The 18744-nt window shown below is 37.1% G+C and overlaps 3 protein-coding genes and 1 long non-coding RNA gene across 5 annotated transcripts; 3 read left to right on the top strand and 1 right to left on the bottom strand.

Moving 5' to 3' along the window:
- The first annotated feature begins 47 nt into the window (after positions 1 to 47).
- On the top strand, positions 48 to 6183 carry LOC125213368 (T-complex protein 1 subunit zeta 1-like). The gene is made up of 15 exons (XM_048113879.2): positions 48 to 324; positions 421 to 484; positions 1412 to 1547; positions 2257 to 2408; positions 2497 to 2544; positions 2694 to 2786; positions 3123 to 3229; positions 3301 to 3415; positions 3513 to 3599; positions 4583 to 4787; positions 4979 to 5073; positions 5314 to 5382; positions 5472 to 5579; positions 5668 to 5786; positions 5889 to 6183. The coding sequence occupies exons 1-15, from the start codon at positions 191 to 193 to the stop codon at positions 5962 to 5964; spliced, it is 1608 nt and encodes a 535-aa protein (XP_047969836.1). The 5' UTR covers positions 48 to 190; the 3' UTR covers positions 5965 to 6183.
- A 1753-nt stretch (positions 6184 to 7936) lies between these two features.
- Positions 7937 to 10438, top strand: LOC125213370 (14-3-3-like protein A). Its single transcript, XM_048113882.2, has 5 exons — positions 7937 to 8092; positions 8974 to 9485; positions 9587 to 9709; positions 10011 to 10127; positions 10237 to 10438. Exons 2-5 carry the CDS (start codon positions 9000 to 9002, stop codon positions 10300 to 10302), a joined length of 792 nt encoding a protein of 263 aa, XP_047969839.1. The 5' UTR covers positions 7937 to 8092; positions 8974 to 8999; the 3' UTR covers positions 10303 to 10438.
- A 1203-nt stretch (positions 10439 to 11641) lies between these two features.
- Positions 11642 to 12001, bottom strand: LOC125209648 (uncharacterized). Its single transcript, XM_048109235.2, has one exon. It carries the CDS (start codon positions 11999 to 12001, stop codon positions 11642 to 11644), a length of 360 nt encoding a protein of 119 aa, XP_047965192.2.
- A 1616-nt stretch (positions 12002 to 13617) lies between these two features.
- On the top strand, positions 13618 to 16006 carry LOC125213371 (uncharacterized). Of its 2 annotated transcripts, XR_007174934.2 has the most exons (5): positions 13618 to 13731; positions 13818 to 13912; positions 15045 to 15208; positions 15293 to 15419; positions 15492 to 16006. It is a non-coding gene; the product is annotated as an uncharacterized LOC125213371 (long non-coding RNA). The 2 variants fall into 2 exon arrangements; XR_007174933.2 differs by lacking the exon at positions 13618 to 13731 and having other exon boundaries at positions 13748 to 13912.
- The last annotated feature ends 2738 nt before the right edge of the window (positions 16007 to 18744 follow it).

Raw genomic sequence — 18744 nt, 5'->3', positions numbered from 1 at the left:
GAGCCCCGCCACAGTGCTCTGCTTCTCTTTTTCCATAAAGCCCTAGAGAAAAACCCTCTTCCCCACTCCACTCTCTCTCTACGTGCTATTTTGAAACTTGGATCTAACTTCCATTACAATTGTTCATTCGGCTAGTCTCTAGCTTCCATTAGTGTTATCGGTTTTACATTCGAGGAGTAGAGTGTTAACCATGTCGCTGAAGGTGCTGAATCCTAACGCTGAGGTGCTGAACAAGTCTCATGCGCTGCATATGAACATCAATGCCGCAAAGGGCCTCCAGGATGTGCTCAAATCTAACCTCGGCCCAAAGGGAACTATTAAAATGTAATTAAATGTTTTGTTTTGCGCGCTTGTTTGAGTGTTTTATAGTACTTCCCTTGTGGGAGTTTGCTGTTGGTAACTAGCGTTTGATATTTGCAGGCTTGTTGGTGGCGCTGGCGATATCAAGCTCACTAAGGATGGAAACACTCTGTTGAAGGAAATGGTCAGCTTTGTACCCCTGTTTTTGTGTTTGTTTTTATAGTATTCACTTTTTTCACTTAACTAGCTAACATACGAGAATGCACATTTCTAGTATTTGTTCTGGCTGGTTATTGATATTCTGTGCGAATCTGCCTTTCTGTGTCATGAATTCGGTGTTGGAAGTGTAGACAATCTGTCTCCCTGGATATTTCTTGGTAGGAAAAATAAAATCTTGTTGAGATTCTAAGGTATCTAACGTTTGCAGTGGTGTGTAATCTGTATTTTACGGACATCGTGTTTAAGAGCACGTTTTCTCAGCATTGTTGTGTTTTATTCACTCCGTCAACCAGTTTAAATTTGTCTTCAGCTGGAAGTTTTCCGCGCATTAGAAATAGGAGAGAACCTGATGTTATCTATTTATTGGGCAGAGTTTGCAGAATAGACTAGGGTTGCTCCAACAGTCACACAAAAATGATACGAAGTTAAAGAAAAGATCATTATCGCTCATTTTATTGAATTTCAAATAGAAAAAATGGCCCGGCTAGGAAACACGTAGGGACCAGATCAAATGCTAGCTGTTTAATTTTTTGCATTAGGTCTACTTGATTTATTTGCATCTTGTGTTTATATTATTTAGATAGGTTCTGAGATTTACTACATGTTCTCGAGCTGGAATTTTTAGCTGCGAGCAGGACTAAAATATATTCCCTCCGTCCATAAAAAATAGTCCCATTTGTGGACGGCACGGGTTTTCATAAGAAATGGTAAAGTAAGAAAGGAAAGGAGAAAAAGTAGGTAAAGTATGAGACAGAAACTTCCCATTTTCAGAAATGGGACTATTTTTTGTGGACATCCCAAAATGGCAAAATGAGACTATTTTTCGCGGACGGGGGGAGGAGTATATATATAGCTTTATTCGTAAGATTACATAATTTTATTTTTATGACAGCAAATACAAAGCCCTACAGCCATTATGATTGCTCGGACTGCTGTTGCTCAAGATGAAACCAGTGGAGATGGTACCACTTCTACTGTCATCTTTATTGGTGAGCTCATGAAGCAATCAGAGCGGTACATAGACGAAGGTTAGTCAGAATTACATTTTTTAAAATTATCACTGGTAAGGTATCAAAAGTGTATTATCACTGTCACGGTGGTTTATATATAAGTATATTAAGTACCTCTTTTTAAATTACTCAAGCATGGATTTCAGGCAAATTTCTGTGTGTGTTTACAAGTAGTTTTTATTTAAGATAATATTGGGTGTCACACACTTACACTTATATAGCCGTAAGAAAAAATTGCCTTCTTATGGAAAATGAATTTAATAGTACTCCCTCCATCCCCAAAAAATAGCCCCTTGGTCCCTTTTCACTGCAATTATACTACAATGATGCCCCACTCCCATTATCCACTAACACTACTTCGACTAACTTTTCTTTTTCTCTCTCATACTTTACCAATTTTGCATTGAAACATGTGTTGTCCCCCTAAGTATATATTTTTAGGGGACGGACGGAGTATTGAAAAAGAGTAATAGCGAATAGGAAGCCTTTGATGGTGGCCGTGGATGCCTTCTGTGACCTGTGCAGTAGATGAAAATATTAATACTTTTAGTGGTGAAGTTTTTAATATAGGAATATTCTGGCTCTCAGTATATTCCAGGATCTTTTTTGATCATCTGATTCTGATTTGGCTGGTAGAAAAAATTCCGCAAATCGTATATGTAAAAACTAGTTACAATTTTCATGTTGTGATAATGGCTGCAAATGCTGTAACTTAATATTATTTCAGGAATGCATCCACGTGTTCTGGTTGATGGATTTGAAATAGCTAAAAGAGCAACACTCCAGTTTCTCGAAAAGTTTAAGACTCCTGTAGTGATGGGTGCTGAACCTGATAAAGAGATACTGAAGATGGTGGCAAGAACAACACTAAGGACTAAGGTTTTTTCTCAGCCACTCTATTTGTGTGTTATGTACATAACTCGTAAATATTGCACTTAATGTTGCATACACATCTGTTCCTACGCAGTTGTACGAGGCATTGGCAGACCAACTAACTGATATTGTCGTAAATGCTGTAAGTGCTTGAGCTCAGTGTTAATTTATTTCACGTCCTGGTATCAGAGAAAGATGGATGAATAATATTAGCTAAGTTGCAATTAATATTATATATCTAAAGCAAATTGCCACATCCAATTATTTCAAGATGTTCTTTTAATGATGCAGGTCCTCTGCATCCGCAAGCCTGAAGAGCATATTGATCTTTTTATGGTTGAGATAATGCACATGCGCCACAAGTTTGATGTTGACACTCGTTTGGTATGTCATCTTGATGATTTATTATTCTTCGGAAGGTGTCAATTAAATGTTTAATTTGGTTCGTTTTAGCTATTTTTTTAAAACAATGCCATGCAAAAAGCTACATCTGTCCTACGCTTAAAGGGAATTCCTGATTCTTTTCCTGTTGTAGCTTTAGCAATTTAGGATTTAATGACTGTATAGCGAAGCTAACTTACTTTGGCAGTTGCCTTTGGTATTATGCTATTAAATTTGCCTGCTTGATGCTGTGCTTGTTGATATGTTGTGTTGCATAATGATGTATAATTTGTTTTGCCTAATACTGATCTGTACATATTCATTGCCTTACTGCTCTAGGTTGAGGGTCTAGTTCTTGACCATGGTTCAAGGCATCCAGATATGAAACGCCGAGCAGAGAATTGTTATATCTTGACTTGCAATGTGTCACTAGAGTATGAGAAGAGGTAATGATCTGTGGATTTTTGTGCTAGCCATATGATATTCAGAGCTGTGAGATTGACTTTATTTTATTCAGTGAAGTAAATGCAGGATTCTTTTACTCGAGTGCTGAACAAAGAGAGGCAATGGTTGCTGCAGAAAGACGATCTGTTGATGAGAGGGTCCAGAAAATAATTGACTTAAAAAATAAGGTTTGTGTGTCCGCCTATGTCATTGTGGTCTTAATGGGGGCGGTTAACTGTTTAAATGTTTTATTATCACAGAAGCTAATATCTAGTGTTTTCTCAGGTGTGTCCTGATGATAACAGCAATTTTGTTGTCATTAATCAGAAAGGAATTGATCCTCCATCATTAGATATTCTTGCGCGAGCTGGAGTAAGTTGCCCTTGCCATTCTAGAAGTGTGACTGAAATAGTAATAGATATGCTATACTTGATATAAGTTCTTCACGCTTCATCCAATTCTGTAAGCTTACTTCAAGTTAGTGTGTTTCATGTTTGTCTAATAACCGTAGGAAATTAATTTATACTCCCTCCGTTTTGCGGTAGTTGAGTCATTTCATTTTCTGCACTCGTTTTAGAAAAATGATAATAAATAGTTAGAATGGAGAAAAAGTTAAGTGAGAGAATAATGTAGATAAGACTCTTATCTACCTTATGATGTCACTTACTTTACTCTCTCTCCATTTTAACTATTTATTACTCCCTCCGTCCCACAAAAGATGTCACACTTTCCTTTTTAGTTTGTCCCACAAAAGATGTCACATTTCCATTTTTGGAAAAAGTTATCTCTCACATGAATATAAAAATTATATTTTCTTTCTCCATTTAACACACAAAACAAAACCTACTAAAATCCCGTGCCGTCCCACAAGTGTGACATCTTTTGTGGGACGGAGGGAGTATCATTTTTTCAAAAACGAGTGCAGAAAATGAAATGACTCAACTACCCGCGAAACGTAGGGAGTACTAAATTTGAAGGAAAACTGATGACTTACATTCTTGCTCTTTCTTTCTTTCTTCCAATATTTTGTTGTTCTTGACTTCTTTCGAGTAGTTCGCTAAATATATTTGTCATTTGATGTGGTTTGCTCTTGGCATCAACACACTATTAGGTGTCTTTAGTTAGAAAGATCTTTCAGTTTCTTGCTAAATTACAAATTATTTCTCAACCATTACTGTTTAGAAGCTGTTTTATACAAGTATTTTCTGTCCAAAAGTTTGGTTTCCTTCACGTTTGAAAATCTATGTTTTCTTTATCTACTCCTAGAATCTTGTTGTTGATGGTTTTAAATAAAAACCGTGTTGTAAAATTTGTATCCTAATTCTGTTCATTCTGGTTTTTGGTATAATTTGTAGATAATTGCCCTGCGAAGGGCAAAAAGGAGAAACATGGAGAGATTGGTTTTGGCTTGTGGAGGAGAGGCTGTCAACTCAGTTGATGATTTAACCCCTGAGTGCCTTGGTTGGGCTGGCGTGGTATATGAACATGTACTTGGAGAAGAAAAGTATACGTTTGTGGAAAATGTCAAAAATCCTAACTCTTGTACAATTCTCATTAAAGGTAATTTTAGTTTCTGATCTTACTGCTTAGTTCTGTGTCTCCACACCTGTTGGCTTTGGCTACAATATATTTTATTCCGTTCATTGTTTCTTTCTTTTTATTGTGTGGTCCTACCTGTGTATCATCTGTTTCAATACAAATGGTTATGTTCATTGCGTATATGCTAATGCACCCTGCAAACAACCATGCAGGGCCAAATGATCACACGATTGCTCAAATTAAGGATGCTGTTCGTGATGGTCTGAGGGCAGTGAAAAACACCATTGAAGATGAAGCTGTTGTACTGGTGAGCTAATATATTTATTAAATGTGTGATATTAAATTGAACTTTACTCTTTGATTAGTAATGTCTACTTGATCCATGGTGAAGTTTCACAGTGATCACATATCACCATTTCTTTGGCCTCCGATTCACTTATTTATTAGTGATTTTTTAATTTGTATTAAAAATGCTACATTTTCTCTTTTATTTGAATAATAAATAAATGTCTTTTTATAAAGTTTGTTGTTTTTCTGCATATCTCAGGGTGCAGGGGCTTTCGAGGTGGCAGCCAGACAATACCTGGTTAATGAAGTCAAGAAAACTGTTAAAGGAGTACGTTATATTCATTTCATTTTATCTTTCAGTAATATCTATACACATGTTTTTGGGATTTGCTCTGATGTTGTTGCAACTTTGAATAGCGTGCCCAACTTGGCGTGGAAGCCTTTGCTGATGCGCTTCTTGTGGTTCCAAAGACGCTTGCTGAAAACTCTGGCCTTGACACCCAGGATGTGATAATTGACCTTACGGTAATTTTTGTATTTATCGAGTACTGATTGAACTTCCTATTGTAATTTATGGCTAAGACGTCCCTAAACATTGATTCTTCTTTCTCAGGGAGAACACGACAAGGGTAATGTGGTCGGACTAAATCTTCAAACTGGAGAACCTATTGACCCTCAAATGGAGGGTATCTTTGACAATTACATTGTAAAGCGTCAGCTTATAAACTCTGGGTATGTCTGAGAAAACTGTGTCTAGATGTGCCGACACCTTCATATCTTCTTCCCATTAATTCATAATCCCCTTGTCTGAATTTGGTTTTTTGTGTGTTGCAGCCCCGTGATTGCATCCCAGCTGCTACTCGTAGATGAGGTTATTCGTGCTGGCCGTAACATGCGGAAACCAACCTAATTTGTGGTGAACTTGTTTCCTAGAAGATTGTAATCGTGGTGAGGGTCGTGATTGATACTGATTTACCTAAACTCTATATAGTCACTGTGCCTAGAAAATTTTGATTGGTTATTTTGTGGACCCTGGCTTTTTTGCTTGTTATGTGTTGTGTTTAAAATCATGTGATTGTCGGATGCTAGTTTCATTGAGTCATAATCAGATAGTTTGCTCATTTTTTAATTTTGTTCCCTTCTCTAAGTCTTGTTTTACTTTTTTTTCCGAATTTATGAAGAGTGAAATTTGTAGTTGCATCTGACTTTAAAATTGCGAATTGATTTTTCCATTGGTAAGAAAAATATATACTAGTGCTAAATTTTGAAACACATTTATTTTTCTCACCTAAGGTTTTACAAATATATAATTGATATAACTAATTATATAAGAAAATTATTTTAGAAAACATAATTATGTAATAAAATACTACTACTATAATTTATTTTTTAAAAGAAAAATATACTAGAAAGTACTAATTCGTATAATTAATTATGAAGTGTGTTTTAAGAATTATTTATATTTTTCGTAAAATTAATAAGAAATGTGTATACTCCGTATAATTTAGTTGTGATTTTTATTTAATAATTACTTATATACATGTTGTCCATCGTAAGTGGTTGATATCCTTTTTCTCAGTCCTAATATAGGTAATCAATTTTCATTTTTAGCACAAAAAAACACAATTCACTTCTTTTTTTCTATTTTATTCGCTATTTCTTTTCTACTTTATATTTCTCATATTTTATTCTCTCTCCCGTTAACATAACAGTAAGATACTAGCATTTTCTTAAATTATGTACGCATAAGAAATCTATCACTCAAGTGATTAATATTCTTTTTTTTTTGCCCCACTATAAGTGATCAATGTTCATTCTTAGCAAAAAAGCAAACTCATTTATTCTTTTCATTTTCTCTTTCATTCTCCATTTTATTTTTTCTCCACTTAACACAATAAATATCATTTTCTTAAATCTTATTGTCCAAAATAATTCATTACTACAAGGAGGGAGTAATATATGGTACATCTTTACTTAGTAGGGGTTAATATTGTGACTGAGGCCACAAGTATTTTGACCAATTCAAATTGTTTTGGACCAAAGATATACTACTATGAGAATAAAAAATTCTTTTGGCAAATGCTCCACCAAGATTTGTGAATTGTGACAAAAAGCAAGAATCACCTCCAGCTCCATGTGATATCAGCCAAACTGTGGGTGTGCGTATTATGTCTCTTGTGGTATGAATGATTGTAGAAGGGAGATAACATGCATTGTCAGCATGTGGATAAGAGTAGATGAAAGTAAAAGTTCTGATGTTGATACTGCTGAAGTTTTCTTGTATCTTTTGGTTTCTTATGTGAAATTTTGGCATAATGCTTAATGCATGTTAGTTGTAAATAAATGAGGATCATCATACAATTGAATGACTTGGGATAGTAAATCAAGATTGGATATTGGAGTCAAGTATGTAATCATTTCCGGTAACTAGTTATTGTGAGATTATCAATAACATTATTTTATGGAAGACACCCTAATTCTTACAAATTAACTGTATATGACTATTTGAGGTCCTTTTAGAAAATGTATGTTGAGACCACATAAACTTGTTTGAATAATTTTCCATGCATACAAACTTACTTTCTTCATGAAGTATATTATGCATCAACTAATTCCAAATTTCTTCGTTACAAAGATACAAATTCTCGTTTAGCTCGACTATTATTTCCCTAGAAAAAAAAAGTGGAAGTATAATAGTAGTATATGTTAGTTGTGCAAGTCGGTGAAGACTGAAGACCTTCATTGATGAATAAACGGGCCCTACGGCCCATTATGTTGCCCGTGAAGCCGGAGGGCCTACCTAAGTGAAATGACGATAGAGGGCTTTGACGAGTCAATACCAGCTTGTCGCATACCACGTCCTCATAATAGCAAACTCCGCCGTTCTCCGCCAGGTGTCGCTTTATCATTGGCTGGCCGCCTCCTTCCCCCTAAATTTTCACTATTTAAACCTCCCCCTTCACTGCGCCTTCACACTATCGAATCGGTTCGTCAAAGGCTGGCATTTCTCGAATCAAACTCCAGATCTATTTCTACAGGTCCACTCTTCTTCTTCGTTTTTTTTTCGGTTTTTTTGGTTTTATTATTTATTCATTGCTATTTTTAGATTGATTCTACCTATTCTGTTGTTAGATCTTATGTGCTTGGGTTTAAGGTCCAGTTTTGGGTTTAGGGTTGGATCTTTCGAATTTGGGGGTTTGTGGATTTTTATATTTTAATGGGATTTGACTTGTTACTGGTTGAAATTGAATCATAGATCTGGTGATTTGTAGTTGTATTGATTGCTGAAATGGGGTCTGATTTCCGATTATTGGTTTGTGTGCTTGTTTTACTTAATCCGGTAGGACTTGAAGGAGGATATGGTCAGTTGATTTTGTAAACGATGTATTGTATTACTGTTATGAAGTGTTGTTAACTTTGTTTAACTTGATTTAGTTGCCTTGATAAAGTGGAGATATGTAAATTGGATCCGGGCATAATAATGAATTCAATGATTGGTTTTGTTTTTGTTTTTAATTATTATTTGAGTTGGAGTTAATGTCTTTCCTCATACCAAGTTCTGGATCTGATTACTGTTATTTTCTCTCATGTCTGTTGTTTTAATGTATTAGTGATAATGCATTACTTTACCAAAAGAACACTTTTTATAAACAACTTTCACTGAATGTAATGCTTATTCGTGAAACCTAACCTAAAGAACTTTGCTGCATACTTTAGCAATTGATTTGGAATCTGTATTGTTGGCGTGTGTGATTTGATGAATTACTTTGAATGTTGAGTTTTTAATTGGATTGTAAATAGTAGTTCTTTGATGGAGGTTCTTCTTTGCTTAACTTAAGACTTTAGTATTTTTAATGAAAGCATGTTAAATGTCAGGATATAGTAAGTGGCCTAAATAAGTGTTTTGAATTTTCTGCAGGTTTTGTACTATTTTAGTTCATTAAAATGTCACCAGTTGAGTCATCCCGCGAGGAAAATGTTTACATGGCCAAGTTGGCTGAACAGGCTGAACGTTATGAGGAAATGGTTGAGTTTATGGAAAAGGTGGCAAAGGCTGTTGATAGTGATGAGCTGACTGTGGAGGAAAGGAATCTCCTCTCAGTGGCATACAAGAATGTGATTGGTGCTCGTAGGGCTTCATGGAGGATCATATCTTCCATTGAGCAGAAGGAAGAGAGTCGTGGTAATGAGGATCATGTTAACATTATTAAAGAATACCGTGGTAAGATTGAGGCAGAACTAAGTAAGATATGTGATGGGATTTTGGGGCTCCTTGAGACCCATCTCATTCCGTCTGCCTCTTCTGCGGAATCAAAGGTATTTTACTTGAAGATGAAGGGTGATTATCATCGGTACTTGGCTGAATTTAAGACTGGGGCTGAAAGGAAAGAAGCAGCTGAGAACACTCTGCTTGCTTACAAGTCAGCGCAGGTAAAATACCATAGATTTGCATATGCTTTTTTTTAGATTTGTTCAACGATGTTTCTTTTTTTCCTTTTATTAACCTGTTTGTGTTAATTTTTACCATGTAGGATATTGCACTTGCAGAGTTGGCTCCTACTCACCCTATAAGACTGGGACTTGCTCTGAATTTCTCTGTTTTCTATTATGAAATCCTCAACTCTCCTGATCGTGCTTGCAACCTTGCAAAGCAGGTATTTGATTGTTCTGGGTATATGATTCCATTTTCTAGCAGTAGCTTGCTAGAACTCGTAAAAGTTCGACATTAGAATTGAAGAAAATGATATTCAGAAACTGAAATCGCAATGTTTTCAGTAATGTAATTAGCTCCATCACATCATTAGCTACCACATCCAAACATTATTGCTTCCAACTGATTCTCCCCCAATCTAGATGTTATATGATTAATTTTCTTTCATTCAACCATTTATCACTTTCAACATTATTTATTTTTGTATAGTTGCTCACACATTGTACATTGTTTCTTGTATACAGGCTTTCGATGAAGCTATTTCTGAGCTAGATACTCTGGGTGAGGAATCATACAAGGACAGCACATTGATCATGCAACTTCTTCGAGACAATTTGACACTTTGGACATCTGATGTAGCGGTACTTCCACATTCATGAAAACAGAATCATGCCACTCTTACTATTTCTGTACAAAATGGTCTTTTGATGAATGTTTTGACAAGGTGTTATTGTTTTGTTTTGGTTTTAGGACGAAGCTGGGGATGAGATTAAGGAAACTATGAAAGGTGAATCTGGCGAGGGAGGACAACAGTGACGGCATTGATTGTGTTGGATGTATTCTGAAATATGTTTTAGTATAGAAATCCTTGTGCCGTAGTAAGACTTGAATGGTTATCTTATGTGTGTGGTACTTGAGGTTTCTACATATTGAAATGTTCTTCATATTTTTATCATGGCCTCATTTTTTAAGATCTCAATTCATTTCATTGCTTCTATTGAAGTCAAGTTGCAATTGCAATTGCAATGAAAAATATTTGATTAACTCATCCATGTTTGCGTTTGCCCTTACCAATAATTATTGTTACTAAATAATTTAAGCGTTTGCACCATTCTTCAGTTCAAGTTTTTGGTTCTTTTATTACATCACTTCCTCTGTTTCTGTTCAAATTTTTATGTTTCTTGTGGTTGGTCATGCACGAATGTTAGTAATTCAACTCACCAACACAGCAACACTTATAGCAACAACAAGGAACATGCTACCGGATCATGTGCGCTTAATTCTGAAAGTTAGTATAATAAAAAATTACTTAAAATAAAAATAAAATATCAGAAATAAAATGTTAATATAATAAAAAAATCTAAAAAGTAAAAATGCGAAGATAATCAATAAAAATATAAAAAAATCTAAGAAAATTGAAAATCACAAAAATAGAAATGGCACGAGTTTTAATGCACAATTAATAAAATAAGATAGATGAATTGGTAAATTAAGAGAAACGAAGAGAAAAATGAGTTAAGTAAGAGAGAAAAAGAGAAGTAATAGAGAAAGTATTATTAGTGAATTACATAGTTCAGAAGTAATAGAGAAAGTAATAACTGAAGTGAGGCAGTGGTTGTTGGAGTGTGTAATAATTGAAGTGGGGTAGTGGTTGTTGGAATGTGTAAGAGCATCCACAATGGGGCGCCCTAAGGTCCGCCCTATAGGGCGCCCTAGTTTCCGCCACATCAGCATTTTATCCTCCAACCCATTCATCTACAGGGGTACGCCCTATAGTCCGCCCTAAGCATTTTATTTATTTGAATATTTAAAACGCTACAAACATTGATTTTTTTTTAATTTTTTTGAAAGTGAGAACATTACTGTACGAAATAAAAAAAAACTACGAATTCTCAATGGCCGTTACGGTTCCAAACTTCTTCAATCATGTCGTTCGTGAGCTGAGTATGGGCTTGTTGGTTGCGCATTGAGGCCCGCCTAGATAGAACCTCATTGAAGCCCATCGGTAATCCTCGAACGTGGGGCGGGGTCGCCGTGCTGGAGCTAGATCCAGCTTCATCATCGCCCCGCACAGTGACTCTTCCACCTTAGTGTTCGACTATCATGTTATGCAAGTGATGCATGCATACATGACATCGGCGATGACGTCCTTGTACTAGAACCGCGCCGGACCCTTCACAATTACCCACCGTGATTGGAGCACCCCAAATGTCCGCTCCACATCCTTCCGTGCAACCTCCTGCTTTTGCGCGAATAAAACTCTCCTATCACCCATTGGGCAACTGACTGTCTTCACAAAAACAGGCCACCTTGGGTATATAGCATCGACTAAGTAGTACCCCATGTGATATTGGCGTCCGGTAACAATGAACTCGATGGCCAGGCCGTTGCCATTCCATTGCTCGATGAAGAGGTTGGAGGAGTTGAGGATGTTGATGTCGTTGTTCGACGCCGCTACACCGATGTAAGCATGCCAGATCCAGAGCTGATGGTCAGTGACGACTTCGAGGATCATCGTCGGGTGGCTGCCTTTGTATCCACTAGTAAATTGGCCTCTCCATGCCGTCGGACAATTCTTCTACTCCTAGTGCATACAATCGATGCTCCCTAGCATTCCAGGAAAGCCGTGCGCTGTCTCGTGCATCTTCGTCAGGGCCTGGCAATCCACAACAGTCGGCTTCCGCAAATATGTGTTGCTAAAAGCCTCCACAACTCCCCTACAAAAATTCTTCAAGCAATCACGGCTAGTTGTCTCCCCGACGTGAAGGTACTTGTCGAACATATCCGCCGTGGTGCCGTAGGCCAACTGCCAGAGCACAACCGTACACCTCTGCAATGGCGTAAGTCTGGGTCTACCGATGCCATCTTCCCGATACAAGAAGTATTCATCACGAGCCTCCAACGTTAGGACAATGCTAAGAAATAGTTTTCGCCGCATTCTGAAACGGCGGTGAAAAATGATCGGGCCCCACCGTGGTTGCTTGGCAAAATAGTCTGCGAACAGACGTTGGTGAGCTACGTCGTCCGACGTCGAATCGGCCTCGGGATCTGCTCCGCCGCCCCACGCTTGCGCTCCATTTCGGCCAAGCATTCCGCGCAGCCTCGTGAACGTAATTGAATAAGGCCCGAATCTAGGTCCGAGTAATGCCCTCCGATGTACTCCAGTCGTCACCGGGATTCATTTTTTTAGTGAGAAAGTTTAGGGAGAGAAATATTGGAAAGTGAGAGATGGGAGAGAATAAAATGGGGGTTTAAATAGATAAAAAAAACAAAAAAAAAATGCATTGCACCGTCCGCGGTATCGTCCGCGGACGATGGATTAGCCATCGTCCGCATCGCTACAGTGGTGGACTATCGTCCGCCTCCGCCCCATTGTGGATGCTCTAATAATTGAAGTGGGGTAGTTGAATGTGGAACCCTTTGACTTTCTGTATGTTTAAGATTTTGTTTTGTTTTATTTTTTTATGAAAGTAAAGATATTTGAGTGTAAATTTCATCCACAATGAGGTTACATTTTATGTCGAAATATGATAAATTTTAAATGAAACTCTTAAATTGGGACAAACAAAAATAACAAAACATGACTTTTAAACTGGGATGAAAGGAATAGTTTCTATATTTAAAGCTCTAAGGAGACATTAATAAAATGAGTGAAAAATGTTTTAAATATTTTTATTTTTAAGGGATAAGCTCAAATGTAGTAGTTTCTATATTTAAATGTTGAAGGAGGTAGTCATAAAATGTGAAAAATAAAATATACTTTAATGAGATTAAAATAAGGAAAACAAACAATAAGTTAAAAATCACTTTATATGTTCCATAGTAGTGGAGGTGTTTCTTTTCGGCACGAAGATTAAAAATATTGTGTCAGGTGAGTTAAGTAAAGGGAGAATAAAGTGGAAAATGAAAAAGGAAGAAAGATGAAAAGAGAAAAAAAGTAAGAGAGAGTAAAATAGGTGTGAAAAAATGTGTTGACTTTTATTAAAAAAGAAAATGACCCTATTACTATCAACCAATGGAAGGGAGGTAGTAAGTACCAATGAGAGTAAAATAAGGAAAACTAACTATATAAAAATGAAAAAAACACGGAATAGGGAATCGAACATTGACGGTTATTTTTCTCCCTGCATGGTTCCTTACTCAGTCACATCAAACTAAACCCTTCAATCTCAGTCACATCAAACTAAACCCTTCAATCGCTCAATCAATTTCTTGATAATTTCTTGATCTCGTCCTATCTTTTACGTAATGGCAAAAAAGACGTAAATGTTAGGTTTTGTTTCTTAGTTTGTGTTGTTGATATCATTAATTGGGCATTTTTCTTGGTTTAGGTTGGAACTTCTAGTGTATGATTACTTGGTTAAGAGAAAATTGACTGATACTGCTAGCAGCTTCGTGAGGGAAGCTAATTTTCAGCCTACTAATTGTAAGTGTCGTGCCTCTCATCTATGTTTAGCCAATGAAATTGATTTTTTACTGGGTGGTTTCTTGGTTGATACTACCACATTTTTGTGACATGCCAATTTTCAACACTCCATGAATGTTAGGTTGTTTATTGAAAGAATTGGTACTTTATAGGAGTTGTTGGAGTATGTTGATTCTCTATCACAGCAATTTTGTTGTCATTAATCAGATAGGAATTGATCCTCCATCATTAGATATTTCTTGATATAATTTCTTCGTGCTTCACCCAATTCTGTAAGCTTATTGTTGGAACTTCAAGTTAGTGTGTTTCATGTTTGTCTAATAACCGTTGGAAATTAATTTCTACTAAATTTGAAGGAAAACTGATGACTTACATTCTTACTATTTCTTTCTTTTTCCAATATTTTGTTGTTCTTGACTTCTTTCGAGTAGTTTGTTAATTATATTTGCATTTGATGTGGTTTGTTCTTGGCATCAACACACTATTGGGTGTCTTTAGTTAAAAAGATCTTTCAGTTCCTAGCTAAATTACAAATTATTTCTCGACCATTACTGGTTAGAAGCTGGTTTATAAGAGTATTTTCTATCCAAAAGTTTGGTTTCCTTCACGTTTGAAAATCTATGTTTTCTTTATCATCTACTCCTAGAATCTTGTTGAAAATTGAGAACCAAATAAAATTGCATAGGATTTCAATTTTCACCGCTGATTGCTTGGCTTTGTTAGATCACTTTCTTGGGAGGGGTGGTTTTTAGCCAATAAAATTGATTTTTTACTGGGTGGTTTCTTGGTTGATACTGCCACATTTTTGTGACAGAAGCCAATTTTCAACCCTCCATGAATATTAGCTGTTTATTGAAAGAATTGGTACTTTATATGGGAGTTGTTTCACCCACTTCTTTACATTTCAGGGCTGTCTTTGGATTCTCTTGGGTAGTGATTTTTTTTGAGATGCCCTATTATGTGTATACCAAATGGATCTGAGATATCACTATAGGATTGAATATATCTCTGCACTTTTGTTGTCTTTTGCCTTGAAGGGAAGATGGATCAGTATATGGTTCTTTATCTTTGGATTTGTTTGCAATGAAAGTCTCTGTTTGGGATCAGATATGTACTGTTCTTTTTTCGGCAGTTGACGACGGTCCTCCAGAAGGTCGTCTGGCACAGATATGGAACGTTATGCATGATACGGTCACTAGCATTGGAGAGCCTAGGGAACAAGGTACTGCAAACTATTCATTGCCAAATGCTGGGGCTTCAGTAGCACAACAGGAGGGGGGTCAACCTACATTGGAGGTTCTGTGATATATTCTCCCAGTGTTTTCTACTAACTTTTCCTTCTAAACGATTTATCATACTAGTTTTTTGTTTCCATTACAGCCTCAACTTGGCACTTGAGAACTACAATTTTCTTGACGATTTTCCCATTACAGCAATAGACACAAGCTTGAACTTGGATGACATTCATGAAGAATTTCCTGAAGTAGACTCAGCCTTTTTGGATGAGGTATTCTACTACTTTTTTATTGTTTCATGAAATACATGTTCACTACTCTCATTATCCAATTTTCAAAAACAGGGTGATATTCCTGACATTGCCGCCACAGCTGAGCAAGAGGAGTCTCCAGAGTCTGCTGAGCAAGAAGAGTCTGCAGAGTCGGCTGAGCAAGAAGAGTCTTCAGAGTCTGCTGAGCAAGAAGAGTCTTCAGAGTCTGCTGAGCAAGAAGAGTCTTCAGAGTCTGCTGAGCAAGAAGAGTCTCCAGAGCCTCCTTCACGACCTAAGCGGGCTATAGTGAGGCCGGCCCGATACAGGGGCTATGTTTGTTGAATTTTTGTATTCTGACAAGAAGCATTTGTGAATGATGTTTGTTGTTTAGGAAAATATTGTTTGTTGTATATTTGTAGAAGATATTCTGACTAGAAGCATTTGTGATGGATTGTTGTTTAGGAAAATAATGTTTGTTGAATTTTTGTAGAAGATATTATGACTAGAAGCATTTGTGATGGATTGTTGTTTAGGAAAATAATGTTTGTTGAATTTTTGTAGAGGATATTCTGACTAGAAGCATTTGTGAATGTAGTTGAATTTTAATATTCTCTAACACCTCCTTTTAAACAGCTTTCACTATATATATACCTCCATATGTGAACTCTTTATGTGAGCATTATAATCGTTCAAAGCATGTTTAACATTGTCCTATTGATTTTATATATTTAGTTTGATTCTTTTAAAGTAAAAATGTTATTGAGATTTTTAATTTCACAAAGTCTCCAAAGCTTCAGTGCTAGCCATAGCATGGTGTATTGGTGTGCCGTGTGCATCACTTTCTACTTTCTCATCACTGGTTGAGTGATGTAGAGGAGGCTGGTTGCAGGAGGAGGTTGAAATGGGAGATATATTTGATGACGCAAAGAATCCACTTGGTGTTTTGGACTACAAGAAAATGGAGGTAAGATTGAGATGAATGATGCTCTAAGTTGGCTCGTTTTTACAAGTATGAACTTCCTCATTTGATTAAGCAACGATTTATATAGTTAATCTAGAGCTCAGCTTATATTTGGAGAAAATATTATATGGCACAACAACTCGACGTAAATGAACGAATGAGACCATCATAGAGGTGGGGGCGACAGTTTGTTAAAAGGCTATCAATCGACAATTAGCATAAGCTTTGCTAGTTCAGTGGAACTCATCATCATCGTATTTTGTTTACCAAACCTGCAGATTTTCTTCTACGGTCCTTGCAACACAGAATAATGAGATAGTCCTTGCAACACAACGCGTTGCGTGGCTATTAAATTTGTTCATTAATCATTCAAATGTAACTTTCGGATTTTGTACTACTATTTTTTATTATTAATAAGTATCTATGCTTTCAGATCTCTCTCTCAGATCCACATCCTCTTTCTGCAGCACTTGTCCTATTTATTTGCATGGGATAATGTTAAAAGACTATTTGGTTTCTGGAATGATATTCATCATATTAGGTTAATCTTTGGAGAAGAATTACACGCCTCTATATAGGCTAGGAGACCATGCGACATATATGGTAAGCTCTAATCATGCTAACCTAATATTCTATACAAGGTATTAAAATAAAATACTAATTACAATATCAATCCTTGATTGCAGGAGATCAATTCTTGATTTGTGGGAATCTTCCTTCCAACACTCCCCCTCAAGTTAAGTAACGGGGTTGCCGATGCTTAACTTGTCCAATACTTGTCGAAAAGATTGAGAATTCACGGCCTTTGTCAAGATGTCTGCCAATTGATCTTCTGACTTGACATAGGGTAACTCCACGATTTTTGCCTCAAGTGTATCCTTTATGAAATGTCGATCGACCTCCACATGCTTGGTTCGATCATGTTGCACTGGGTTCTCCGAGATGCTGATAGCTGCTTTATTATCACACAAAAGTCGACACGGCTGAGGTGATTTGAGATCCAGCTCTGTCATGAGTCTCTTAAGCCACAATATTTCTGTCAGTCCACTCTTTATCCCTCAAAATTCTGCTTCAGCACTTGAAAGTGCTACCACTTTCTGCTTCTTACTTCTCCACGTTACTAGATTGCCTCCTACAAAGGTAAAGTATCCTGCTGTGGACTTTCTGTCATTCGGGTTTCCTGCCCAATCTGCATCAGTGTACCCATGTATCTCCAAATGCCCATGTTTCTTGAATAAGACTCCATGTCCTACTGTTCCCTTCAAGTATCTCACTATTCTCAAGACTGCCTCCCAATGATCTTCTTGAGGTGCATGCATGAACTGACTTACTACTCCCACGGCATAGGCAAGGTCTGGCCTAGTATGAGATAGATAAATCAGTTTTCCCACTAATCGTTGGTATCTTCCTCGATCGGCACGTTTAGCTCCTTCACGGATCTGCAATCCGTGATTTTGAACCATCGGAGTGTCTGCTGGTTTGCAATCTATCATCCCAATTTCTGCAAGTATGTCAAGTACGTACTTCCTTTGGTTAATAAAAATCCCCTGCTTTGATCTCAGTACCTCTATCCCCAAGAAGTACTTTAGTGACCCCAGATCTTTCATTTCAAATTCCTTGAACAGATTCTGTCTCAAACGGCTGATCTCCTCCTCGTCATCCCCAGTAATGATCATATCATCTACATAAATAATAAGACATGTTATCTTACCATTCCTTTTCTTGAGAAAGAGAGTGTGATCTGAATTGCTCTGACGATACTCATATTTCTTCATCACTTCAGTGAACCTCCCAAACCAAGCTCTGGGAGATTGTTTCAGACCATATAATGTCTTCTTCAGTTTACATACATCTCCATTCTGAAAGTCTCCAGTAAATCCCGGTGGAGGCTCCATATAAACGGGCTTAGTCAATTCTCCATGTAAGAAGGCATTGGTTACATCAAACTGATGTAATGGCCAGTCCCTATTAGCTGCTATTGAGAATAGTACCCTTACTGTATTGATCTTGGCGACAGGTGAAAAAGTTTCAGCATAGTCGACACCATAAGTTTGGGTATACCCTTTTGCTACCAATCTGGCCTTGTAACGATCAATCGATCCATCGGGTCTCCTTTTGATGGTGAACACCCATCTACATCCCACTGTTGTAGCTCCTTTGGGTAGTTTGCTGACTTCCCAAGTTTTATTCTTCAAGAGGGCATCCATCTCGACTAACATTGCATCTCTCCAGTGTTTGACTTTCCAAGCTTCCTCAGCAGTGTAAGGAATTTCCTCTTCCTCATAGAGGGCAGCCTCAAAAGCTTTTGCCATCTTGGTCAAGTTCCCCTTTACGAAATTGGCTACTCCATATTGACTTTTCTTTTCGATCTTCTCCGGGGAGTAT

The sequence above is a fragment of the Salvia hispanica genome, chromosome 3, assembly GCF_029641045.1.
Source record: "Salvia hispanica isolate PSC_SH4W2 chromosome 3, Shi_PSC_v1, whole genome shotgun sequence".
Taxonomy (NCBI): domain Eukaryota; kingdom Viridiplantae; phylum Streptophyta; class Magnoliopsida; order Lamiales; family Lamiaceae; genus Salvia; species Salvia hispanica.
This window is presented reverse-complemented; position numbering and strand designations above follow the sequence as displayed.